Genomic DNA, 27932 nt, shown 5'->3' with positions numbered 1-27932 from the left:
CAAAATTACATTCTCATCGTAGGATTTTTTAATTAAAAGACCAAGTCTCGAAAGCTTCGCGAGCCCTCTCGAATTGTTTCTTTCTCAGGAAAGAATCGAGTCTTTTTCCGATTATCAATTAGCCGATGACGAATCGTCGAGAAATAATCAAGCTCTTATTTAGAAAACCACACGAATGATTTATTGAAAATCTTTAAACAGCCTTTTAAAAGTCCTCTTCGGAATCTATACAAACAGGTACTGGTAACACGATCGAATTTACAATAATATGTACAGAGTCTCGGTTCGAACGATCCGAGAAGGGAATCAAGAAGGGAAGCACCGATTTCCGACGCGAAACGGATCAGTTTCAAATACCTCGGCCTCCGTCCGAAAATCTCCAATAGAAAAATACGGTTGATCACGCTCGTCGGTCGCACTGAACGAACGAATCAGTCAACAGCCTCGGAGAAATCGGGCAGCTGTATCCTAAAGCTATGGATCCACCGAAAGAACAAATGGATAGGCAACTCCTCGGTTGACGTCGCTTCTAACAGGTTCGGCGCTTCGAGTGTCCAAGCGAACATAACGATACGCGATCGAATAGTTTTCAGCAAAATCGACTGATCCATTCTTTGTAATAGCGTCGAATAAAGTAAACTGTAGTTAACGATTCAGCTCGAAAACGGAACGAAACCGGAGTCGCAGCGCGAGCGCAGTCGAGGGAACCGAGCTGGCTCGATCGGGAAGAAAACAGTCGGTAACTGGTCCTTTGCTCGGGGCGCACTTAAGAATAGCGGAGGAACTAGATAGATTCAGATGGAGTATAGTTGTTCCCGAGCCGCTGAAACGTCCATCTTCGGAGGATCGGTGTTCATTAGTCGGCTTTAACGATCGACTCGTTAGTCGATATTGATCGATGCTCGCGCGAGCGCTTATTCGCGTCCCGCGTTAATCGGGAAAGTTCCTGCCTCTATTTGCTTGGCGCGCCGCATCAATCAAGCGCAACTTTTCCGATTTCCTCTGGAACGCGACGCGACGCCATAGAACGATATTCCCGATGACACGTCGGCTCAGGTAGCAAGTTTCTTTTCACTCTTGTGAAAGAACAAAACGTCCTTCCATATTGGAACGTTGCTACGTCGTCTCGCAACTTTCGATCGTTTTTACGGCCGTTTCGATAACACTCATTACGGTAAAAGCGTTCGTTTCTTTCCGTTGGAAATATTCGATTCGATTTCCGATCATTTCCTCTTGCTTGGCCGTTGAACGTGTCATAATGATCCAAAGAAAATTTCAGAGTAGCTATGTAATCGATTTGTTTTATTTCCGAACTACGTAAACGTTTCCGCACGAGTAGAGATTAGAACTAGAAAGTATTCCAAGCACGTGTTATTGTCTGTTGTCTCTCGTCTTTATTCAAGGTACCAGTACCATCCAAGTAAACCGTGTAACCAATATACAATCCCCGAACGATCGCAATTTCCAACGAAAAGAAAGGAACGTGTAACTTTATGGAGAAACTGGCCAAGATCTGTTTGGCGGACGCGACGAATACAAGTAGTCGAGTACTCGGAGGTTTACGATTATGCGAACGCGCGAGGATAAATCATTTGATCGTGAATCATTTCGCGAGGATAAATAATTCATTGGGAACGAGAGGGTAGTTCCTCCTGGAGGAGGCTTAACGCGAACGGGGAGCTGAAACCAGCAGGACGATTTCATCGTTAACGTCGACAAAGTGGTGTTCCAGGCTCAGGTGTGACGGATCAGACTATTTTTCTGGGATTGATCGATCGTCAGTGGGTCCTCGAGCCGCACCGGGGACGACGGTATCAGATTTATGGTCTCCGAATCCTTCTTCGGTATCAGGATTGTGGCTGAACTCTCTGTAATCAATGTCGGAACAAGTTTTCTTTAACCAGTCGTCGAAAGATCGGAACAATCGACGAAATGCCAGTTGAAACGCGGTGTCTCTTTTCCATGAAACGTTCAATTATACGAGCCGATTAAAGGTCGGCAAAGTTTTATCGAATCGATGTGTAAAAGAAAAGGATATCGAGTGAAAAAGCTGCTACTTTTTGCCAAGTCGATTACGGTTCCGTAATCCGATCATCTTCTCGGAGGATAGCCGAGGATAGGTAATCGACAATTGAATTAACTCGATGTTTGTTCGCCTAATATCTCCTACTATCAACTACCCTCTGCTTTTGAGGTCAGCGCGCGGTCGGTACGAAATCAATCGACGATGTAATTACAGGATCAATTTTCGATGATGCAGTTTACTGGAAATTTAACAGCGCACGCGATCCTGTTAGCGGAGTTCATTAATGTTATGTAACGGAGCACGGAATCTGTTGAAAACTTGTTTCGTCGTTCCGCTACAAGTTATTAGCTTGAAAAAGAATAACATACCGCGGTAACAATCGCAACAATAATATAGTAGTGATAACAATAATAACAATAACAATAATAATAATAATAATAACAATAATAATAATAATAATAATAAGAAGAAGAAGAAGAAGAAGAAGAAGAAGAAGAAGTGGAAGGAAAGAATAATAAAGAAAGTTAGTATAAAAAAAGATTCTGACGATACGACAGACGAATAGGAGCTTACCAGACTTGAGTTTCTGGTCATCCGAGGCTGTATCTGGGAACTGGACGTGTTTCCTAGCCGGTCGTCCCGAGACTGGACTTTTCTCTAAGGAATGAGCGTTCTGACCCGCCGTAGGACTCTGTGTCGGTGTTGCGGTCGTTTTGGTTTCGTTGTTGGTCGCTGCTCGCCGGGAGCTCAAGCAGGACGTGGCGGTCGTTGTTGGCGGCTGTGTCGCGTACCTCACTGCTGGAGCCTTCAAAGGACACTTTATAAGACCCATTTTATAATGAAATTTCACGGATAATTGAACGTTAGATAAAAACCGGACGAGCTGGCCCTGGCAAAACGCGGCGAAACTCCTTTGTCGGTTAATTCGTAAACGGATAATACGACAGCGAATTGGTTTAATTCCAGCGGCGAGTCGTTCACGGTGTAATTAAACTGGGAACGCTGCGATACAAGGCTACTAACAAGATTTTACGGAGAATCGACTAAACAAGATATTCGTTCGTTTCGTTAAAGATTTCGTTGGGTTTCGATTAAAAGGAGAAGCTCGTTGTGTACATTGTTAGTCTCCGGAAATCCAGAAACTAATCTTCGCGTCCGTCTGTTCGAGGGACTTGGGCAGGGAAGGTTCGGCGGCAAGGGCAACGCGATGTCAGCCACCGTTTCGACAGATCCAATGGAGCCTCGACGTCACAGCCAACGCATTAATCGACGCAACTACGATCCAGCTTCCTCTTCCGATACGAGCTAGGACAATCGCGCGTGTCCATCTTTCGAAAGCGTCGACTAACTTCGGAGGAACAACGAACGAAACACGTTCTTAACGATTCCTTCGAGAGAAACAACTATTTCTGTTCTTTAAAATCATTTCTCTCGAATGGTCCTGTAATCGATAACGAAAAAAAACCTGTAATTAATAACAGTAGTCACCGAGAGAGAGAGAGAGAGAGAGAGAGAGAGAGAGAGAGAGAGAGACCGTCGACATCCGGAATCGCCGATACATTTCGTTGAAAAAGTATCACGTTCGCGTTCAGGTTCGTCGAATGACAAACCGATATTGGATTAACGAGATGAGATCGAGCCGAAGAATAGAATCGATCGCGGTAGGCTAACCGCGGTGGAAGAAGCGCATTATCGGACAATGAGGGATCGAGTGACGTTGCATCGAGGAGATCGCGAACCATGGCTATCGGATCACCGATTGGCCCGTTTGGATAATGATCTCGAGCAAAGTTGACGCCACGAAGACCTTTTAACGGCGGAACCTGACCGATTTCCCCGGGAAAGGCGCGACACTCGACAGGTTTCCATTGAAAAGGAGGTTCAACGGAGCCTCCATTAGCCCCGACGGTTCCGATCCAATGGAAGAAACGCTCGCCGAAGTTGCCTAATATAACAGTGGCCCCTATTTAGACCGAAGTCTTCCATTGGTAGATCAAACTGTTGGCTACTACGAAACAAGTAGTAACGTGGAGTGATATTTTGTCACTCGAATTCGGATTATTTCCTTGCAACTTTCAATCTCGATTACGATCGAGACGACCGAGTACACCGTCGTCGCGAATAAATGAAATAGTTGAACAGTACGATTAATACACTTAACTTTTCGTCTCTTATCCCGTTCCTGTTTCCGCTGAGAGACTCTCAGAATACTGACCCTGTATTCGAAGTCATCCGCGGCGGTGCCTCGACCAGCCATATATTCTTGATATTGGGAGATGACGCACAACAGCGAATACATCTGAAGGGCAGATGGGACGTGTCGCTCAGAATTCGAGGCTTAATCATCCGATAACGAGCCTGCGGATGTCTATGCATTCATGGGAAATTCCTAATCGCTGGAATCCTCGGAGAAAGGTTCGTCGACCGAACGAATGCCTCTTTAATTTCAGTTCTTACTGGTCGATTCTCGATCGATTGGATTTGCGTAAACATCCGTAGCTTGTCGATAACAAGAGAGATCTTTCAACGCGAACAATGTTGTAAAACAGCGTTTAGGATCGCTACGAGGAAAATACGATACCAATGAAAAATAACGTGATCGCCAAACACGTCGAACTATAGTCTCCGTCCGATGGGATTGTTGATTTATCGAAGAGTACTCACGTTCAGGCAGAGAAGAAAGAAGTTCAGCGTGTACAGCATCACTTTCACCGGGTCGAAAGTAGACTGAAACAGAACGTTGGCGAAATTAGATCGGTGAACTAACCCGTCAACTTTCTCTATTAACTTTCTTTCTTTGCGAATATTCGAAAGCACAGTTTCGAAAGGAAATTCGCACTTTTATTCTATTTCGTTCCATTAGTTTCGGCTGCGCTGAAAGCGATCCTAGTTTCTACAGTTCCTTCTATTATTGTACATTTCCATAAAACAAAGTCCCTTCTTTCCCCCACGAAACAATCAACGGCCATCGAATTCCATTAAAAAAGGAACTCGAACTGTTTCACCGCTTTGATTTCCGCTGCGTTTAACAATGGTTTCTACCTTTCTGCAAGGACAAACGCCTCCGTTTTATCCGTCATTACGAATGGCGGGGTTCGTTCCGCTGGGAGATAAAAGTAATCTCTCGTTTCTTTCTCCTAATTCGCGGACACGGCCATTCGATATTCCAGCAAAAAAACTGGGTTCCCGCGTAACGAGAGAAAGAGCCCGACGCGGCACCGTAGGTACATAAGAACGTTAATGAAGATTCCTCGCACGGTCGAGCGAGGCTGTTGGATGCGCCATTGCGTCGTTGCACCGTTGCACCGTTGCACCGTTCCAGTGGAAGAACCCCTGCACCTGGGACACTCGGTATTTCTCATTTCAAATTACTCGATAACAATATGGAACGATTATTCAACGAGAATCTTTATAATAAAAATCTGAATGAACGATTAAAGGTTATCATTTCCTATGGAGATTCCTGTTCGGTCTCGAGAAACGGTTCGAAAAAATCGTCGAGAAAACTTCAACGAATGCAGAAGAAATGTTTTATTTTCCACTGGTTCGCAGCGTCTCGCCGGGCAAGTTTATTCTTTTGAAAATCCCCTGGACGGTCGTGCGTCGTGAAAATGCGAGACGACGCGAGGTTTTTCATAAAAAGACCGTAAAATCGTTTGATCGGCGAGTCGGGAATTCTCAACGACCTAAGAGGGAACGCCCTGTTCCAGATATTTCACGGTGTTCCCGTCTTTTCCGATGTATCGGCCGACTGTTCGGTGTTTACCGGTAGATCGATGACGCCGCGTGGCACGGCCGAAGCGACGTAATGCAATTCAGCCGAGGATTGATCTCCGATGCCCACAGGTGGCTTTGGGAATCTGAATCGCTTGCTCGGCGAGAGAGCAATAACGCGGATCTCCGGCGGAATTGCTTGCGCGGATGATCCCTTATTCTCGACGGCCGAATGTTCGTTTGATAAGAGATTTGCAGATTAGATTGTAGATGGGCTCGTAGATTGCGTCGTAGACTTTACGTTACAGAGATTCCTGCTGCAGGTGAGTTTCAGTGAAATCAAGGCTTAAACGTTAATACGGAACGACAAACGTAGGGGGAAATTGTACATGGGAAATTGTATACTGTGAATCAAGAATTTCGATCAAGCAGCGAGTACTTGGGTGTGACAGGTTTTCAAGCACGGAAGATTAATATTGGAAGTCTCATTGAAAGATCACTAAATATAGCTTTTCGTGCGATTACGCGGCAGATTTTAATCCTGTAGTCGATCGCACGGAATCGATCCGCTTTTCGAAGCATTAATTTGATAAGTATAAGTAATAAGATAAGATAGAAACCTTTTGGAAAGGTTAATTGGTAACAACAGCTAATTAATCTTCCGAATGATGATTCGTTTGGTGGTATTTCGGTCGAAATACTCGTAGCTTGAATTAGTTGAATCATTTGAAATAATTGGTCAGCGCGGTAGGATTGTATATATTCATGTGGAAAAATGGGAAGCGGTCGCGGTCTCCGTTCTCAGGGGGTGATCCAAGTTGTTCAGGGGTCGACGCGTACGCAACGCTTCCAAGTAATCTCCGGAGATCCAGCTCATCCCGTATTCGCGTGTAGGTAACATAAGCAACAGCCGAGTCCTTCAAACGAGAGCCTCTGGAAATAAATGGGCCGAGTTGACGGTTCCCCCGGGTTTCGACGAGGCTAAAAACCAGACCGTGCTCGACTGAAAGGCGGCTCTCTGCGAGTGCCTCGATTAATACGAGGAACAGTCGCGCCCGCGTTAACTGCATCGAGTACAAACTTTATCCAGTATCCGACATCCAACGTCGTTTACGCTTCGGGAGCTCGTTAAAGCGAGCCTTGTTTACCGACTCGAAATGCCATTCGAAGATGCGGAATCAGTTCATTGTAGAATGATTCGAGAAACCTCTACAGTGTCAGCTGTATGTCGCGGAACCGAAGCGAAACAATTTCACATTCGAATACTCGGATTCCACGGTTTCAGATTCAGTGTTCAATTTGTTATTTCGTTATTCTCGTTAAATTCTACCACCGATTTCGACCACCGAAAATCATACAAAATCGAAAGAAAAATCAATAACTTCCCATTTCGTTGCCACGTTAATCAATGTTCGCCAACTAATCTGTAGAATAAATAATTGTTGTTAAATGATTAACTATATAATAGCCAGCTGAATAATTGAATACACAACAATTATTCGGCCAATAATAACCTCTATTCTTTCAACAGCGTTCGATACAGAGCGACAATGTTAAATAATTTCCATAATTGTTCCCCAATGTCGCTCGCAATTTTCTCCGGACAAAAGCCCGGCAACATGTATTGAATTTGAATTCCATTGGCGTCGGCTTAACAAAACAGCGAATTATTAGCTGCCGATTCGCATGGATGAAAAGTTGACGATCGCGGCCGAAGGGAATGGTGGTTACGCCTACATCGGCGTTACGGCTAATTAACGGAGCCATTCTTTCGCGGCTCGCGTCGCGTCGCGTCGCGTCGCGTCGTGTCGTCCGGAAATCAGCGGAATCAATTACCCGATGGTTTCAGCCAGGGTGTCTCGTAAAAGATGACCCACTTCCGCCGCAACGCCGCGAGGACGGAAACTCGCCGGAAAGCAACGTGTAATTAAACGAAATGGAAAACGCTGGGGGAAATTCCACGCGGCGTGTCCTAATGGCGAAATTACGGGTCGTGATTATAATTGTGAAATTGAATTCCTGCGATGGTTATTAATCGAGTTATCGCCGCCTTTCGATGTAATTCGCTGCTGCGAATCGGACTCGAGGGGCGAGCAAAGTGACGAGAGCCAAAGGTAAATTCCGAGAAGCTTAATGTAAGTTAAGTTAAGATCGCGAACGGTTAATATCGTCTTTTAGTTTTTCTTCGTTTCAATTAAAGGAAAATCCGAGAAAGCTTTCCCCGTAGGAATGAATTGGCCAAGTTCGAATATCGCCACGTGTTCGCGTATCTGGTTTTTCCCCGCGGTTCGTGAGAACGCACCGTATGATCCTCCTCTCGCGTGGTAAAGGGATATGTCCGCGATAATTGCTAGACTCCCTCGTCCTCCCCACAGGAAACATCTTGGCAGGAGAAGAAAAAACGACTATCGGTGCTTTCTCGGCGGGAAACGCGCGGGGAAAAATATCTCGATACGGGAAAATGGGAGTCAAGCGAAAAGCGACAAGAGAGGAACCAATTTTTGAATCGCGTTGTACCAGCTTTCTACTCTGCGGCAATTCGAATATCGTTTCTATCGTATTCTCAAAGTGTTTGTACTTACAGCAGCGACGAACAGGTACAACGAATGCGTCACGTCGACGATGCAGGTCGCAACCACGGCGGCGATCCACGGTATGAGGAAGACGCGTTCATCCTGAAAGACGATCGGTCATGAACGTACAGATATTAATGAAAAAGCCGATGGAGGAACGAACCCTTGTTCAAAGAGGGTGCGCGTTTAACGGTATACTTCCTTGGCTTTAATATCTTTCTTCGGTTCCTTATTTCGAGGCGAGGCGCAACGAGGCGGAGCGAGGAACACTTTTGAAACCGAGTCCGCTTAAAAAGTTAAATAGTTGAAACGAGCTCGGCAGAGTGTAAAGGGTTGAAAGTTTCTGGGACAGAAGAAAGACAATTTCGCTATTCTCTGGATACAATTGACCGTTGTCGCGTCGCGCTGGGAAAATAACACTATTACTGTTACTATCGTCGATCAATTATGTTTACAATTTCATTAGAAACAATGAAATAACGCTACGTTGCTTTTCGTTTCATACTGTACTTGGAAGAACTCCGAGATATCTTGTTTTTCCTCGTAAATCAAAATTCTTCTCAAGAAGACTGTTGGATAACGTTTCACGTAGAACCGAATGCACTTTGATCAAGTGAACAGCTGCTGTAACAGTTGAGACGGGGAAGACGTTTTAAAACCCAATGAAACTGTCGCTGCTGGAAAAATATCGTAACGACGGAGCTGCTTATTACGCGCCGAACTAAATCTTGAGGGATTTTTTTTAAGCTCGGCGGAGCATCGTTATCAGCCTTTCGACGCGCGGCAGAAGCGCCTGGTAGCGCCTGGGAGCGCCTGGGAGCGCCTGGGAGCGCCTGGGAGCGCCTGGGAACGCCTGGGAGCGCCTGGGAACGCCTGGGAACGAGTGGAATCGTCGGAGATTTTCTGTTTACGAGGACAGTGTAAAGGGATTCGACGAACCGCTAGTGGAACATTCTGTCCCTGGGGTAAAATAGTGAAAAATTCAATCAGCTTCCATCAATTAGTTTAATAACCGAGAAACAGATGTGTCGACTAATAGAAAATATCGTTAGGCGTTTACACGTTTCAGCTGACGATGTTGGGATGCCGTGCAAGTGTTCCAGAGTATAGCGCCTTTTCTTTATAGCGATTTCCGTGGTCCGGCTTCGTTCACCCCGGCGAGTTTGCTTTGAAATGTAACTCGAGAAAATGGATATCCAGCAGCGAGGGAAAGGAACCTCTAACGAGACACACTTAGAACTTGTACAACCTGTCGTAATTAGCCGTCGTTCAGATTAGAAGTGCTCTTCTAATCTGCAACGGATAAATCGTGGCACGGCGGCAACCTATCGATCCTCGAACACCTTTAATCCTCGATAAGTTCCCGTATCTTCTTTGTACGCGTAAGCCATTCCGTTTCGTGCCTCGAATGGTTCGGTTAAGCCCCAATTCGACTTTCATAATCCCTTCCATCCCCGACGCGTCGTGTCGTGTCCATGCATTAAAATCGAACGGGCGTTGACGAATCGACCGTCGAACGACGAAAAATGGTCAAAATGATTGCTGGTGTCGCTGGTCGACGATGAAAATGTATCGCAAGCTTCTGGTACACGTCATCGCTGTTGTTAGCAAAGCAGAATGTCGGATTTCGTCTATTCCTCGATCAGCAGGGAACCGACAGCCCGTCTCGGATGTGTAATATTTTACAGCGGCAGCCAGTTTCGGCGAACGTTTCGCTCAGCCCGAGAAGTATCGCGGCTTCGAGATCGAATTGAATTTCGATTGACCTAGCCAAGAGCAGCAGTTAACCGACAACACCGCGGAAAAGAGGAATGAATAGTCTCGAAAGAGCTTCGCAATTTTCTCTCTCTCTCTCTCTCTCTGTTTTGCGTAACGAGCGGACTCGCGATGTGATTTATTGCCGCCGTGAGATTCCCCGATGAATCATTGTACGCGAAACGGTCCAATTTCCTTGGATTTCGAACCCGCGAGGCGTTCCAGGGGAAACGGCAATGCGTAAATAGCGCTGATGATCGATGCTGGCGAAGATTCGGATCAGCCGTGGGATTGGTCGCTCCGAAACTCAACTTTTTCCATTTACATTAGCTATTATCGGGAATTTTGCAAAAGGAAGCCAAGTATTAGCGAAGACAGTTGATTTTGGTTCCGTCCCTTGCTCGAAATTCACGGTCCAACGGATGATATTTCGCAAAGCGAAGCTACCTGAAATCGTGGATTTCCCGGAATAGAATTTCCCCGCGTGAGACGGAACGTTACGAAACGTTACGAAGCGTCGCGATACGCGAGTGTCGAATTATAAAAGCAGATTTGCCGAGTCTTCCATTTATCTTGGTAAAATCGAGCTTGAACTTTCAGTTTTCCGCGTCGCGCGTACCTCGCTACAAGAATGCGATCTACTTACGGGCAAGAGGGGATTCAATTTCCCGTTTCACGTGGCACGCTGACATAAGAACGCCGAGTGGCGATTATTCTAATGCCGGTATAACGAAATACGAAATACGAAATACGAAATACGAAATACGAAATACGAAATACAGAAATGTAGCTTCAGTTTACGCGAGCTCGAGTTCTTTCCGCGATCAGCGTTATCTCGTTGAATAATTTTCTGCTGATACTTGGAAACGTGGCTACGCATTTTCATCAACGTGTACCCAGTGACGAAACACAAGTTTCCGCACGGTGGACAATTTCATTTGAAAAGAGCACGAGTATGGAATTTTTGTTCCTCGAATAGTTTATGAACCGCGGTTTACGTGTATCTGCAGCTTATCAAATATATATGATGAGGCTTAATAAAAAGGAGTTCCGGTAGATTTGAAAAAAGGAGAAAAATCCTAGGGTCAGCCTAGGTCTACGTTTGTCGCGAACCATATAGTAATTCCTAACAAAAGAATAATACTTGGTTTGAATTGAAAAGAGTCTTTCTCAGGGGTAGGTTAATAAGCAGCCACAGGCTTTCGTAATTTGATCGTAATTTTATCGTAATTTTGTCGTCGTTTCTCCGTCCAGTGCTCGCGTACCGTTCAATTTTGGGTTTGCATAGCGTGGGGCGGTAACGGAGATTCAATTCGATCCAGGGGAGAAAGTTTTCCGGGCGAAATTTTGCGGTCGGCTGATGTCAGTCAAGGGGCTGCCGGCTTATCTCGCTCGTAAATTTTTTCCTCCCTCGTTGAATAGATACGCGGCAGAGCATCCTCTCCCCTCTGCCGTCCCGTCCGCCTCTCTTTTAGAGAGATTCCGCTTTCATTTTTCTCTTCGGGTTGACACGGTCCATCCTTTGTTACGTTCGTACATTCTAATTATCTTCGTGCCCGGCTGTACGTTCTTGTTTCGAAGCTAGTGGCGGATTTCTCGTCGGAAACGTCGCTCGTCTATTCCGGTAGATTCGGCGATTCGCGACGAGTACCTCCGACATTCCCAGTCGATTCAAACATTCTTCGATAATTCGATTGTTTTTCAAAGTATTTCTCCGTCTCCTCTCAAGATACGAATCGAACGTTTCCTCGTGTTTTATTACCGTAGGAAACGTCGCGCGTTTGAAGGATAGTTCCGCCGTGACGAATGTTCGGATATCTTTGATACGGCGGAGGGATTCGAGGATAAATAATGGTTGTGGTTTACAGAAAATGGTGATATACAGCGTCGGATGCGGTCGAGTGTAGTCTACTGTCCCTCGTAATCGACATCTTATCGCCCTCGTATCGGTCTTGCTGTTAGTCTATCCCGAATGACGGAGAAATCCGGCTTCCAGCCCGGAGAGCGATGCAATTTTTATCATCACCCCGAAGGTACAGCGACTACTGGCTCTCGGATACGGAACAATCACGACAGATCGAATGTTCCTGGGCTGGGCTTCCGCCTGTCGGACCGAGGAAAATATCGTGCTCGACTTCGATACACTCGGTCCGATCGGCCATAATAACAGAGGGGATTTAACCGTTCGCCTCTTCAATTATGTCACCTTCCTTCACCGCTAACCTTTTTATCCTAGCCTGGCATTTTCTAGATTCTTGCAGCGATATACATCCAAGAAAGAACGTAGAATCAGTACCGGCGTGATTTGCGACGAAATTCGGAGCACGAACCGTCGGTGTTATTCCGGCTCGCTGAAATCTCCGTGGTACTGGCTAGCGACAATTAATCTCGCTCCCGCCATGTTCATTTCGCGTAAGAAACGCATGGCCGGAAGTCAGCTAAGGTTTACGAGGACCGGTGTCGCAGGTTAACGTTCGCGCGAACGAAGTCTCGGGAACGAGCAGCTCGAGGAATAACGCTGGGATCCGGGATCAACGTTTTGCGGTTCGCCGTTAAACGCGTTAAGAAATTCTGCTCGGCCAAACGGTTCGCTGTCGAGAAATCTAGAATTTCATTCCGCCCCGGGAAACGGTCTAATCCACCCTATACAGCGTCCTATTAGTCTGCTATTTCTATCCGTGACACGCGACGAAACCAGTAGCCGACTCGAACGATTGTTCTCCGTATTATACGTTAGCCGCGAAATGAAATGCAATTTATATGTATTATTCTCGAGTGGTTGTTATGGAACGCGAGATATTTCTTACCTTGAAGAGACCGTAGAGGAGTAGAATGCTGCAAATGACGCCGCAGCTCGAGCAGAGAAGCAGGGCCACGTTAATCCACACGGTAGCTGAATCGAGAGAAGCGCGTCCGGCATTAGTCGCAAGCCAAAATCGTTCGATTATGGGGACAGTTATTGGCTAGCGAGTACACCGGGGGCTCGTGAACCACCGGAGGACGCGTGTATCCACCGCGAGCGCTGTTATTACGGGACGGGTACTCACTGGGGGATATGTTGTCCGGTTCAAGGAAGCTGGTGGATTCCGGTAAGGAACGATTCCCCTTCAGATACTGGCTCTCCCCCTGGAGCACTTTGCCGGTGGTTAGCGCCAGCACTGCGAAGTAAATCTGGAACGAGGCAAATAGAGTTTCCTGTAAACACCAACGTCCTTTCAATCAATAATATATTTCGGTTAACGAGTCTAAATATTTTTCAAAATTTCTCATCGAACCTTTTCTGCTTCACTTTTGTTACACATCGGCAACGCGGCAACGCGGCAACGCGGCAACGCGGCAACGCGAACCACAAACTCGCCTTGTAGTTTCGATAAAAAAGATCTCAAGTAAAATATCTGACGAGAAACGACTGCAAGTGACAGGGTAGCAGGGTTCGAAAGCGGAGCAATGTTTCATACAGGGAAGCACATCTTTTTCTCACTTTCCACTGGAAACGTCGTAGCGAGCCAACCGTGGAACGTGCATCGGCTAAAATATATCGCGGGTGTACGCTGACAGTTTACGTTTACGTTTACGTTCACCTTTCACCGTTCACCGTTCGTTCCAACCGAATCGCTATCACGTTTCGTGCCTCTAATCCCGTACAGCACTTTCCGCTAATTAGATTTTGCCTTTGACTTCGATCGATCTGCATACGTTCCGGGAAATTTCTGCCGATCGCGCAACGCGTGTCCAGCGGAATTGTTTATCGCGAGCTGATCCCGTTCGAATCGCGCATACGAAGCACCGAGTTTCATAAATCTCTAATAAATGAACTCGCGGAACGACCTAAATACTGCTCTTTTCGCTGGTGTAGCGTTTCCAAGATTTTTTCGACTGGCATCGAGTCCATTGTAATTCACCGGATCAGCGACAATCTCGAGCATATACATCGATTCGGTAGTTTACTTGGAATATCGAAACGATAGAAACAAAAGAGAAATAAATCGAAGGAATTCACGGGGATTGCCTATCTCCACGCGCAAGATATTGTCGAGTCGATTCTAGTTGACACTAGCGAGTAAGTAGCGAAGTAGATAAGTAATTGGCTGGTCGAGTACGGTTCGGTAACGAAACAATCAAACGTTTTCCAATAAAACAGCGCATTTGAAAGTGTCGAGTTCGAAATCGGAAAATCCCGTGTTTCCAATTTCCGTTTTCTAACGGAACGAACATCCGAAAACGACGCGAGGTGGTTAACGACAGCTTCTAATCATTGAAAAGCCGGAAAATCGAATTCGTCGATGTCGAGCCGACAAGCTCGACAGCTCGAATTCTCGAAGCCTCGTCGACGCGATAACCCGTGAACACGTTCGAATTGAAAATGAAATTTCCGTCTGCCGGCTCGAAGAGCTGGAGGGTTGGCTACCCCAAGATTGCACATTTTATTGCTTCAGCCGCCGGTTCGGCCCAATTCCACAGGAAGGATCGCAATTGATTCCCCGTCGATTGATCCGTATTCTTTTCTCCTTTCTTTGTTCGCGTCCACCGGCAGGAGACCGAAGCGTTCCGAACGAATCCTCGATTCGTCCCTTCGAACCAAGGATTCGGACAGTCCGGGACAATTTCGTCACGCATCGGTGCAGACCCAGTTCTTACACCGCCAGATACAATTTCCCATCATTTTATTATCCAAACTTTCCCTTGTTCCTCTCTTCTCTGTCACGCGAGTTTTAATCACCGGGACGGAATCAACATTTTCCCGATGTAACTTCAAAAAAACAGGGATTAAATAAAGACCGATCGCTTCTTTCGATCCATTATCCAATCGACACCTTATCTTTAATAAGTCCTTCGATGAAAAAAGAATATCTCGACGGAATATCTTGATAATCTTTCAGATTATCGACAGATAAGGAAAGATAACTTCTCCATTCCACGTTGTACGCAGCCGTGTTTATCGGATACGCGGAACATCCGCAGTCTATTAATTACACCCTCGCCTGGTATTTATTTTAAAAGGTTTAATCCTGGAAAATACGAAGGGGAGTCGACGCGAGCCCACCGGTTGCGAGCTATTCAAAATACAACAGTTCTCTCGTCCAGCTTTAGTAAATGTCAGTCGAAAAGAGGAATCTCGCGTAAATAGTGAGCTGTGCAGAGAAGCGTCTTGGTATCGAAGGGGAATGTTTCGAGCAATAATAAAAGACAAGAAGATTCGAGACCAGGTTAAATATAGAGGTTGATCCTCTATGTCGATATTCGAAGAACGAGCGTGGTACGAACTGACGAAGGCAATCTTCGCACGAACGTCAACTTTCCTAACTCGGTCAGGCCACATGTACGAAATATTTGCACAAGTATCGAACCTTAATGGACAACAAGAACGTTCGTTCGTAAGTATTTTCCTCTAATGGAACGTATCAACGGTATCGAATTCATAGAATAACAGCATCGGTGCCTCTTAAAATCGATGGAACGTCCGAAATTCCAACGTATTCGTTCCCACCAGCGAGACAGACACCTCGTGTCGGTCCGCATCCCACGGTTAACAGAGAATACAATAAACGATCCATTCATCATTTCCGACAAAAGGCGCGCGCCCTGTCAACGCTGGCAGACACGGAATCGTAAAAAAAATGGTCGGAAAAAATGAGAAAAATGAGAAAAATGAGAAAAATGAGAAAAATGAAAAAAATGAAAAAAGGGAAAAGAAGGAAAAGGAGGAAAAAATTTGTTCCGCTCGTCGCACGCGGCCGGCATTTATCATTTCTTGACCGATTTGACGCGCGTTATGGATGATCTAGAATGGGACGCGGTCGAAAGGAACGCCGGGAAACGCGGAAGACACGTTCCCCGAAGGGTGCGTCTTCTTTCTTCCTTATGTCTCTTCTTTCTTTGTCCGGAGCGCCGAGCGCCTATCGATCCCGAGGAACGCAGAGTTTATTGAAATAGCTTCCACCCCAACTTATTGTCTCTTGTTGGCTAGTTGCGTCGGCCTTGAACCAATTTTCTCACTTTAGAGAGGCCTCGACGCGTGGTCGGTCGTTCGGTTCGCTCGGAAGGAACGATTAGTCTGCCTCGCTCGCGGTTTCTGGCGTCCCCTGTCGCGCGTTTCTGCCACTCGATGAAAGTGGTAAACGAGTGTGATCGCCGCCTCTTGTTCGGTTTTTCAGCAAAAATCGTCCGAACAGGTGAGATTATTCTCTGGACACGTTCGACGAGCTTCTGGTTAGACGCGGAGATAATTAATTTGGTAAACGAACGGGCGAAGTAGCAAACTTTCTATCGATAACGCGAAAGATACAAAGGGCAACACTGTTATCGTTCATCGATTCAACGAAAGTTACGGAAGACTCGCGCGCCTCTGTATCTATATCCTTAATGAAAACGCGTGTTTCACGGAGCTTACGTAAAGCTGCGGAGCAGTTCGTGATACAAAGAGGCTACGCGAGCTTTCGATGACAGGGACGGGCTCGACTATTTCAGCGAGCTCGGAACCCGACGGACATTAATCCAGGCATAAGCGGATAATAGTATAAAATTCCAACTATGTAAACATCGTGAATCGGTTGGCGTGTTCCATGGTTGCGTATCGGGTTAAGTGGCAGATTAAAATCAACGCGTTCGACGATCGCGCCGCGGCTCTTTCCTGTCACTGTCGCACTCGTCAACCCTTTGTCTTTTGTCCGGTGATGTTTCTCGCGTGTCTTATCGTTAATAATATAACAACCGAACGAAGAGAAGATCTAACTACTTGGATGGAAAGGTGATATTTGGTTAATAGGAAACTCGGGAGAATCGAGTGATATTTATGTTTGTTAAATTCCACTTGAAACGTTTGCAGGACGCGCGATACGTTGCGCGAGGAACTGGATGCAAACGCGAGAAGAGCGACGGGACCGATTGGCGATACAGATCGCAGACAATGGAAAAGCCAACAATTCGATTTGTTCTTGTTCGAATGGGCCATCGACTCCTCGTGGATCGTCTTCTTTACACCAGGATACCCGGATTCCCCCCTTGGAACGAGCAGCTCCTCGGCTTCTGGTATCTCCGGTTTCGATGGCTTATTGAATTCGATCGGAGGACGCCGGCCGGTCTCTCCGATATTGCTTTGATTACGGTTTATTTTCCGGTATAATACGACGCTCGCTTCGATGCTCCGTTTTCTGCGACGGCGTTCCACTGCCGCTCAAAAGAAATTCGAACAATATTGTTTCGCCAGACTTCTTGTCTACTCGACTTGCAGAAACTTTTCGAATCTATCGCCATTGGAACATATTGCTCCGTTAAAATGGTAAAATGATTACGACATTTCTCGTTTAATGTCTCAGAGGTACGTCGAAAATTTGGCAATATCGAAAATATCCTTGAAAAGATAAACTACGGAGCTGTAAGATGAGAGGATCGAGTCGATCTTGTTGCTCGTTCAACAGAGAACGAAGGGCATCGGTGGACGCTTACAATTTTCAATGTCAGCCAATAATCCTGCTCTTGAAATTAATTAATTTCTACTCGATTCGCCGTTTTTCGACAATGCCCGATACCGGCAGATTGTACCGATCGCGGAGATACTGGCAGGCAACCGCCGCAATATCGTTTCGAAACAATTCGAACGTTAACTCGCCGGGAAAACTCGGTATACGGGGAGTTTCGAGTTCCGATTCCGATCAACTTTCATCTTAATTCGTTTAACGTAATTCCGAAGGTTATTAAATTACCAGCTGCGGCGGCGGCGGCGGCGGCGGCGGCGGCAGATTCCGCGATCGTTTCATCAATCGAAATAAAGACACGTTTTCCCCGCGTGTTAATATTACAATCGGAACTGGCCAGGCTGATTCAATTCTGGGAATGTGTTCGATCGATTAATCCACGCCCGCCAATTATCGACGCACCGCCAGTCACTGTCTTATTATCTCCGAAACGTTGCGTACTGTCACGGCTGTTTTTTCGGGGCGGAACGTTTCTATGGAATTTTCAGAGAGAGAGAGTCACGGGCGAACCGCATCGGTGACAATGCAGGTCAAGGTTCGATCATTGTTTTTTCGCTTGCGACGTTGAGTAACTTGTCAGTAGCGGTGGTGTCACCGGTGGCACACGGTTTCATTAAAAGATCAAGTTCCTCGAGGAGCTAATTATCCTGTTCGAAAGTTTCGAGAACGAGTCCTTGATCGAGGAAATTAGATTTTCGCCGAGGAATATGAGGAAAAATGAGATCGAAAGCATCGTAAATTCATCGTCGACTGTTTTCCAATTGAAAATCAGGTTCGTCTCGCTGTAGAGTTATTACTCGGTTCAACGCATTTCGAGATTCGAGCGTAAGTTTGATTAGATCCGAAGAAATCGCGATTGGCCTCGGCACGGAAATAGATGAAAAAACTAAAGAAACTCGTAGATTCAAGGGCGAAAGGTTCGAAGAAGCTTTTCGGTTTGTTTGCTTTCCAAGATGCTCGACACGAGTCGCGTGGTCGTCGTGTGCCAATCGAACCTGACAATCGATTGTGGCTCGATACCTCTAATTCCGTTTCGAACAGGATCAAATTGTAACGCGAGTTCAATTTAGCGAACCCCCGACTACGTTGCGTTCGAACCGAAGCACCAATTTCATGCTCGACCGAAGCTTTAATCCCGCCCCAGTTGTTCGTGCGGTCGCTCTTAACTTTTATTATACGCTCTTGGAATGAACCTGCGAGCAAGACCATAAGGAGGAAGTTTATGATTCTATGCAAACAACCATCCGTCTGCTCGTGCAGCTGCATCGCTGTCTCTAGGATCCTCCGTTCTTCGGAACAACCATCGTTTTTCAGATCCACGGAAGAGATTTCGAAAAGTCCAAAAGACGCGCAAGTCGACATGTTTACCGAATATTCTCATTCTGTTGGTAAACATGTTACAGAAATCACCTCGCTTTTTACTCTGCAGAGTAAACATCTGCAAGAATGACAGTTGTTTTTTAAGAACGAATAGCGATTTTTCAAGATTCCGTTACTCGGTCCGCTTCCGTCGAATCGAGGCGATTTGAACGGGGTGCGACCGCAATAACTAAAATTTGCAATCAAATTTACCCGTGGCGCGTATACCAATATATGTACGCCGACTTGCCGTGCACGGATCGCCATTTCATATCGCCATTTCGTATCGCCATTTCGTATCACCATTTCGTATCGCCATTTCGTATCGCTTGGGAAAATGAATTTCCCGCACGACGGGTCTCGCGGATCAATTTTTTTACCCGTGAGATCCACCGGTGTTCAGTTTCGCCGGTATTTCCGCGACGTAAAGTCCACACATACGCGGAAAAACGCGAGGCAACCAGCGGTGAAATAAAATGGCACGCGCGGCGCTACAACGTAAATACAGCGTTGTTCATCGATCCGCGAATCGATGTCGATGGCGTTGGAATTACTGGTTCCCGAAAGTGTTGCGGGTTTAGTTCCGAGAAGTTAATCCTTTGCGCTCGGTCCCCGTTCGGTTCGACGCAGTGAAATTATTCAAAATCTCGATACATCGACTATTCGAATAAACCGCTCGCGTTCCTCCTCTACTCGCTATATTAAATAGTTTTGTTTATTCGTTAACGCTCGATGCACGAAATATTCGGTTAAACGGTTCTATTCCTGAACCAATTTAAATATGATTTCCCTTCGCGTTGGTTGCAGGAAAATCTGATCGGCGTCTCACCGGAGGACGATGAATATTTCCAGTTTACGAGAGACGTTTTATGTAATTATATCCGGTACAGAATTACATTCTCTGTGCGTAGAAAACGGTTCGTTGCATAAACTGCATAGAGAGAAGGAAGATCGGAGGAGGACAGTTTGATAAGGTAGAACGCGGTATTTCCAAGAAATGTTTGCGAAAGAGCCGTGCTTCTTACTTGCTCGAATGTCTTTCGTACGAATGCATCCATCCGAGTAGGCCGCGAGACACGAGCTAAGCTACCTGAATCTATTCATCCGATTTATACCCAGCGCCAGCGATCTTTCGGGTGCATCTTCTACCCGACTACTATCGGCAGATCCTACGATGCATCCACTCGATTGATCCAGACTCCTTGAAAATCTGTAGTATCCGCATTCGGAATTACATTTTACAAGCACTGGGAGCTGCATCTTCCGGAATCTCCGTATACGTATGTAGTATTTCAAGATCCAGAGGCGCGTACTTCGGACCCTGTTTTCGATCTACCCAGGCTACCTCTCAAAGTAACCGCATACATTTTTCATCTATATTATTTTCAATACATCACGCAATCGGCAATTGTTTCGAATTGTATCCATCGGTATGACTCGTCCAGAGTAAATTCTCTAGAGGATATCCTCCGAGGTGCATTAACTGGACAGCATTCTCCAGAGTGCATCAATCAGGGTTCATAGGGGTCAAGTGCATCTAATTGAGAAGATCCAATCAGGCACTAGAACCCGATAGCTCTGATGCGACTTAACCGAATGCAGCCAGTGAAAATGCATCGATCAAGAGTAGTTGACCGGCAGGCGAAGCTTGGTTAGCTTCTCCAACCCTTCGCTCTATGATCTCTGTTCAAAGCCTTCGAGGCGCGGGGTTAATTAATTTTTCATTTTCCCTTTTCTGCCATGGCTCTGACGAATGATTCGCGAAACCTGTTAAACGGACGGGCTGCGTGGCCGTAAAAAGTGCTCGCGAGAAGAAAAACGAAGCGCGGAATGAAAAAGTCTCGTCCGCGAGCATAAAACCCGTTGCGCCCGGCACTTTCCAAACACTTGAAACAAAGTAATCGGTAATTAAAGGGAAGTTCGAACGCGCGTGCAGGCGCGGTGGAAGTTTCAACGTAACGCTGGAAACGAACGGAAAAATCTGCAAAAGACTCTGAAAAGTGCAAACTTTTTATGGGCAAGTTTGCATCGTGCATGAACTTGGAAATTTATCCGAGCCACTCGAGCGTAGCAGTGGAGTATATCGGTGCACGTAGCTCGACAAACAAGTTTACGCGCCTTGCATCCAGCTCCCGAATGCTTATTATTTCCAGCTAACCCCCGTGCCGACCTCGCGCCGACCTCGTGCCGTGTCGCGTGCTATTGCACATGCTATTCACCAAGAAACCGAAAACGTTCGGCTCATTTTATTAGAAATAGTTTTGCAGTTGCGGAAGAACTATTTGATTTTTCCCGAATGTTCGTACATACCGAATCTTTTCATTAAGAAATCACCGCAAGGAACGCGAGTGTTTAAAGTGCTGGAAAATTCGAATAATTTCGATGCCGGAAGCCCCGCTGTATTTACATTACACCCTTCATCATCGGAATACCTTGCATCATTAACTCGTCGAATTTCCCGAGGGTCGGCCCGTCGAATCGAGTTACGCTGGCTCCATCGAGAATCGCGAATTCGCGTAAACCAAACTGAATCTGATCATCGTAACTTTATTTTCCGGGGTACTCTCGCGGATCCCCGGCCCCATGGAATTTCATTTCTTCGACGTTTTCCAATATTGTTTACCGTTCGTGTCTCGAGTGGTGTTGGTGCGCGAATCGCAAGGGAACTATGATATCGATAGAAAATATCCCGAAACATCTCTAATCGGACTCATCGTTGGTAAAGGTACGTAGGTTTAACAATAATGGTATATTTGTTGAAAGTAACGTTCGAGTTCGCAAACAATTCGCGTTTGGTCGTAGCACTTAACGATTGAGTAGCACCCGACAACCCTTATATCTCTATTCTTTACGATCTCCCGCCATACCTAAGTGCCACGGAGCATGCGATGCAGTTCATTATAGCACACCTGTTTATTGCGTTCTTTACGATCGCGACGGAGCAATAAAACGCATTAATTCAGACATTTCTGGAATACGTAAATTTTCCGATCGTTACGCGTTTGTTACGATCCTGGAAAATCAGATATATATATATATATATGTATGTTTTATATTCGCATTACGTCCTTTTGCTTCGTAAAAGCAGCATATTCTAGTTGATAAATGTCTATAATTAGAGATTCAAATCAAACTGGCTAGGAATCATTGAATTGATCAAGAAATTCATCGAAAAATTCTAATATAATAAGACAGTCGAATAATCATTTGCGCCCAATCCATCCAATTATGTAACTTTTTGATTATGTAACAACGGGGCTCATGGAGGATAATGAAAGACCGATGATGAATTTACCCGGCTATCCCCTAGATCGACCCCTCGTGACTTTCAATTGACAGAACGACGATGAAGATACATAGTCTATCAACCGATGGACAAAAGTGGTCATACAGCGAACAAGGTAAATAGCGGTCAACGTACACGGGCCGGAGTACAAAAACAAGGAGAAGCGACAATTTTGCTCGCTTTCGTGGCCCTATTTTCATTTGTTCTCAACGAGAAGGGAAAACTATGGGTGCGTGTTTGAATTTCAGCCTGGTGCGTTTAGTGGGAAATAAAGGTTCGCGCGAGGATCAGTCCCAGCAAGTATTCGAGTCGAACAATTTCAACGCCGCGTCGTTTCGAGCGGTGGTTCTCGCACCGATATTTCTCGCATCTCGACTATTTTCGACTGCAATTTCAACAATTCAATAACCCCTTTCCCTCGTGGCGAATGCTTCCTACCAAACACTCGACATCTCTTCGGACTTGTTCGAATTTCGAATCGAATACCTTCGAGGGTAATAAAAGCGATAATTAAAGATCTCGGTTGATCCAGGCAACGCAAGTTTTCGAATAAATCGCAAGGGAAATGCAGGTGAGAACAGCCCGCAGACGCCTTGCATAATTTCACGTAGCCAGCAGACACCGAATTGGCTATAAATTCCGGGGTCGTTTGTTATAACAGGAATTTATTGCTGGGGGAAAAATGTTGAACCGTCGGGTAACAAATAACGCATTTTCAAATATCCACGGCGCGTTTGCGTCGGTCACCGACTCGGGCTCGTTCGTCATTGGCATTGGATTTTTGGTTTGCCGGTTTGTCGGCGATAAAGTACAAGGACGATAAGTAATGCGAATGTTGTAGCTGCATCGCTACCGTCAGCAGAAATGCTTTTCTATCGTGTAATATTTCGTGTGCAAATATTCACCTTCCGGCGCGTCTTAGATCGCGGAGCTTCTCAGTCGAGTGAAGGATACTTGAAAATCCTTGCTAAAGTCCGGGTCCTTGCGTATTCATAGAACGAGTAGGAAAATGGTAGATACTAATCAAGGGTATACCATCGAGTTTTCGTACCAGTTCGAATTTAATGGTACACTTGAATCCTCGATGTAGTTTCGAAACTATGGCTATTTTCAATGTTTCAACGTTTCAGGATTTGTTCGACATTCCCACCTGAACGAATAACAAAATAATAAAAAAGCTAATCCTTTTGTCCGTTATAAAACACTGCTGCCGGAAATCCAAGGAAAACCGTTCGAATAGCATCGACTGTCGAAGCAAAATATTTGGATTAATAAAGCGGCATAGCGAAAAATTGGATTGTCATCCCCGAGCGAATAACAGAAAGAAAGCTACGCCTTCTGTAGAGTATCTGCTGGCGTCAACGAACGAAAGCAAACAAAAACAAAGGAGAAAATTCAGTGAAAAATGCTCGAAATTCAATACTCACCCCCGAGTAAATTGCGCAAGCGAAACTACCCCTCCTGACGGACCGCCAGCAGCAACAGGATTGCATGATTGCCATGCTTCGGGCGCGTGGTTAACCGCACATTACGTATTCACTCGGAAAAGCCGGAGGAAAAGATTCGGACACTGATTCAACGACACCAGATTACCTACATAGCAAGAGGAGAAGAATCATGATAGGAAAATCCATGGGAGATCATTTGTCAGAAATGTAATCCACTCTACCGAAAGCATTTCTAACGTTTCTAGAACAAGCACGTGAAGTAGCTCGAGGCTGACTGCCGGCCTTTACGTTGTTCGCGCCGCGAAAACTCGGCTCGGTCATGCGCGTCGACTCTCCGCGCGTCCAATTCTCACCCCCGAATAATCAAATTCCCTACCGGGGCAGAGGAAGGAAAAAGGAACGCACCGGCCATTATTCTCAAAACGAACGAAGAATGCATCGATTACGAAGCAGTCGATCGACGCGAAAACCGAACAAATCCGACGAAAATGAATAAATAAATGATCAAATGAACAATTTCGTGTTTTTACGAGGAAATAAAATGTTTTCCCGCTGAGCGAGTAATTCCGATTGACAGTGTCTTTCGTGACAGGTATCTCGCGCAGGGAGTATACTTTGTATCAGTTGACACGCGTCGGAGTCTACTGTAGGGGTAGACTGTACTTACCTGGAAAACAGGATCAGGCTTCCGCGGGATGCACGCTCAGGAGTTCGCCTGGTCGGATGCTAATGGAAAAACTTCCTCCGGAGATGCGAGTTTCATTAGCATCCCGACAGCGACGCGCGAAACCACGGAGTTGGCGGTATCGTTCGTCACCGGTGGACTCCAGGGGATCGGCTCGCGTTAATTAATCCGACGATTCGATCGTTACCTTATTCCGGATGTTTTGCAAGAAAAGGATGTTCTCGAGTGCTCGGCGGTCGGAGGGTGAATGCTCGTGTCAGCGATCTTGGCAAGTTATTTTAAAATGGCGGAATCAGTTGCCGATGTCGAGCATATTTTAGCTTCGCCCCCGCCGAAACGGTGGGTTACCCGGAAGTTTACGGTCCCGCGGCTACCATATTCGATCGTAAAGTTCCCCGAATGATTTCTCCGTGCCGTCCGATCGTAGACAAAGCACCGACAGCTCCTTGTCCCGGTGCATCGGGAAGTTTTCGTGGATCGGCCCTCGACAAATGGATTTCCGTGGCAAGATGCTCGACCGGAACGGCTCGACGAACAAGTGGACGAGTCGATCGATCGATCTCAGCTTTAATCGGTCCTCGGTCTTGTCTCATGCATATTTATCGAGCACCGCTTTACGGCGGCCAGTCATTACCGTCGGACTACTTCCGTTCCATTGAGAAACCAATTAGCCCTGAAGTCGTCAGATTTTTTGCGCGTTGCTATCAACGCCGCCGCTAAAGAAAAGTTCGGCAAAAAGAGGCACGGTTCGACAGAGAGCACGGTTCCGTGAGAAGAGGTTGCTTTTGTTTTGTTTCGATGGCTCGTGTATCGTTTGGGAGTTTTGTCCTGCCGGTTCGCCGAAACGGAGCACGGCGTGCCGCGGCGGTGTGCACTGCCAAGTTTTATTGGCCCACCGACGCGAAACTTTTCTACTGAACGTCGTAACGCGTCGCTACGAGGATTACGACACTGTCGGCCAACCCAAAGATTTCTCCGGAATCGGCTGCTAACCGCGATCAACCTATCCCGGAGTGAAATTCAACGTTCCAACGATAGCGAGGCGATTACGGCGACAGCACGATTTTCCAAGGCGATACGCCTAAATCACAACACCTGCGGACAGTGGAACCTATTCTGCGGAATTTATTTCGCGACGCAGGAGCTGGGGGGGCACCTTCGCCGCAGGCAATAGCGGTTCTCCGTGTCGCATAGAGACGGGAATGCGCTATAAATTGCGACGACGGCTGCGACCGGACAGTTAAAGGACAAGAGGAAACAGGAGGGAAATAAAACGCGCGGGATCCTGGCCGACATGATACATCGGTTCGAGGGCCCCGATCTTCTAATCAATTTACTCGGCCCCAGCTTTTTATTTGCGCGACGGTCAAACTTGCACGTTTTGTCTTCGACACGACCGTTCCAGCTGACCTTTCCCAGATTGACCATAAAAACCTGGGCTAGGTGACACGCGCCTTTTACGTAGGCTCCCTTGTTTCCGGTTCTTGCCGCCTTTCTCGGGGATTCATTCCCGATGGAAATTCTCGCGAAATATTCCAAAAGATGCGCGTCATTGCGAATTTACGGAGGAACAAGTTTCCTAAAATGGAATTTTCTTGGAAGATTTCTTTTTGTCGAGAGGGAATAAGTTTGCCCGCGAACGCTCTTTCGAGGATTCGGAAGAGAGACGTCCGAAAGTATCATCGGAAAATCGCACGCGTCCCCCCTGGCTCCAGGTATTTTTAATGTCCGCGAGAATTCGGAGTTTCGTATGCTGCGGAGGGAAGCGAGACTGTTTAAGGCTGAAATAACTCGGGGTATAGAAATGTACTCGGAGAGAATAAAAGGTTTCCGAGGTCCTTTCTTCTTGCGTCGGAGGGCGAGAGCGAGCTTTTACGATATGCGTATCAATACGGTCGCGGAAGCCTTTGAATAAATTCGGTCCCTACGGTCCCTATGGTCCTGGGGGCGCAGGGATAACGGCGACGCGTCGTTCGTGCGGGATAAATAAACGAAACCCTGCGTCGCGTTCCCAGGAGATCCCGTACTAAGTGTATTCTTCAATCTTGTTATTCGTCAACGTTCGAATTCCCGTTTTTTAAAACTGTTAACGGGCACTCCCGCGATCGAGATCGGCTCTGGCTCGGGAAGATACGGAACGTATCGCTTCGGCGAATCGATTTTAAACTGGCTCGAAGAATATCTTTACCGATATCGTCACCGCTATTGGCAAATGAACGAACAAGTATTGGAATCCAAGGAACTAGCAACGAAACGGTGAATCGTAAATTGGTCAGATTAGCAAAGAGTTACAAGTGGCATATTTCGGTCATCCGTTTGCTAAAGCGATTAACTCTATGGCGCGGGAAGAAGATAAACTCGATGAAAGTACACAAACAAAGAGCAAATACGTGTCAGCGCTGAAACATGGAAACACCGAACAAGCGGAGTTGCTCGCTGCGAGCTTCGAGAAACTCGTTTAACCAAGATAAATATTAAAATTGAAACTGGGGCGTACTTACCCAGCTGGAGATCTTTATTTTGGCGGCATATTATTTGGAGGGTTTGCTCGAAAGTTTCCCGCTACGCGCAGGGGACGTTTACGAGCTTAGACTTGGAAATCTCGCCGGTGTTGGTGACCGCGGCGCGAGGGGACGAGTCAGCAGGTGTTTGCGGAAAGGGAAACGCCGGCAACCGCACCGCGGTACGTGAAGCTGCTAGCCTAAGCTCATCAGGAGACCCGAAATTGATTTACACGCCGGTCATGCGACCGGTCCTCGGTGTCACCGAGCCACCGGCCAACTTCCGCTACGAAAACCACTACCTGGGACAAATTAGACAACGGATTTTACGCGTTTCGTGCAAATGTCGTTCGATGTTATTGGAATTCTTGGAATAACTGCATAGGTTAGGTTAGTTAAAAGAACGTGCGGCAAGTTTCGAAGAACTGGGCGAACCGACGCGCGAGGGGTTCGGTTCGAGGGGCCCGGACAGTGGAACGACTCTATAATCCATCCACGTAGGTCGGTGGCCGTAGGGTAAACTTCCGAACAAATCCTGTTAACAATTTGTTCATTTAATTGATCGAATTTCCGCTGAATCTCGTTCAGCTTTCTTATCGAAGAGTTGTTCTCGACGAGAACGTACGGGCGGAAAAATCAATATCCGCGGCGGACTTTAGGACGACAGGTGTGCCGACCTGGCCGAACGCTGGAAAAAATAGTGGAACGGTTTCGCAATTTCGCGTCGCGCGGTATCGATCATCGCGAAGTCGAAGTAATATGTAATAAGTAAGTAATGTAATATCGTCCGGCGGGTCGACGCGGGGACGCCGGTTTCTCGAAAAAACCGTACGCTGGAAGCCTGCGAACGTAGGGTTCGTTAATTGCAATCATTCGTACCGAATAGTCGTTCGAAACGAATTCATATCGGATTCGTGGCGTGCGTGTATCGACGCCGATTGCTCGCACCTATTCGCGTCGCGGCGTGGCGTTTCCACCGTATAATCGTCGACCTCCTTTTAATCGCTCCGTCATCGGGGGTTAGTCACGATTAGAATGCAGATTTTATGCATCCACGGCAAATGCATCCTGCGTGAAACACGATACAATGGAGGGTTTAATATGCCTCGA

At 46.5% G+C, this 27932-nt stretch overlaps 1 protein-coding gene across 8 annotated transcripts; it reads right to left on the bottom strand.

Annotated features, from left to right (window-relative positions):
* Positions 1 to 173: 173 nt before the first annotated feature.
* LOC116424952 (uncharacterized) lies at positions 174 to 27932 on the bottom strand. Of its 8 annotated transcripts, none has more exons than XM_076369519.1 (9): positions 26823 to 27932; positions 23616 to 23781; positions 13116 to 13239; positions 12876 to 12961; positions 8323 to 8415; positions 4691 to 4753; positions 4188 to 4325; positions 2600 to 2843; positions 174 to 1868 (listed from the first exon to the last, which is right to left on the bottom strand). In XM_076369519.1, the coding sequence occupies exons 2-9, from the start codon at positions 23688 to 23690 to the stop codon at positions 1735 to 1737; spliced, it is 957 nt and encodes a 318-aa protein (XP_076225634.1). In that variant the 5' UTR covers positions 23691 to 23781; positions 26823 to 27932; the 3' UTR covers positions 174 to 1734. The 8 variants fall into 8 exon arrangements, with proteins under 8 accessions (XP_076225634.1, XP_076225633.1, XP_076225631.1 ...); XM_076369518.1 differs by lacking the exon at positions 26823 to 27932 and adding an exon at positions 24304 to 25308; XM_076369516.1 differs by lacking the exon at positions 26823 to 27932 and adding an exon at positions 23858 to 23950.

This window comes from Nomia melanderi, chromosome 7 (assembly GCF_051020985.1).
Source record: "Nomia melanderi isolate GNS246 chromosome 7, iyNomMela1, whole genome shotgun sequence".
Lineage (NCBI taxonomy): Eukaryota > Metazoa > Arthropoda > Insecta > Hymenoptera > Halictidae > Nomia > Nomia melanderi.
The sequence above is the reverse complement of the archived record's forward strand: the minus strand, read 5'-3'. Positions and strand labels throughout refer to the sequence as shown.

What these genes read in the sequence shown, in the direction of transcription:
- LOC116424952 (XM_076369519.1), bottom strand. Translation starts at nt 23,690, where the DNA reads ATGGCAATCATGCAATCCTGTTGCTGCTGGCGGTCCGTCAGGAGGGGT. An exon ending in CTTGCGCAATTTACTCGGGG is followed by an intron (nt 13,240 to 23,615) that starts GTGAGTATTGAA and finishes GCCTCGTTCCAG; the next exon opens with ATTTACTTCGCAGTGCTGGC. An exon ending in TGACCAGAAACTCAAGTCTG is followed by an intron (nt 1,869 to 2,599) that starts GTAAGCTCCTAT and finishes CATTGATTACAG; the next exon opens with AGAGTTCAGCCACAATCCTG.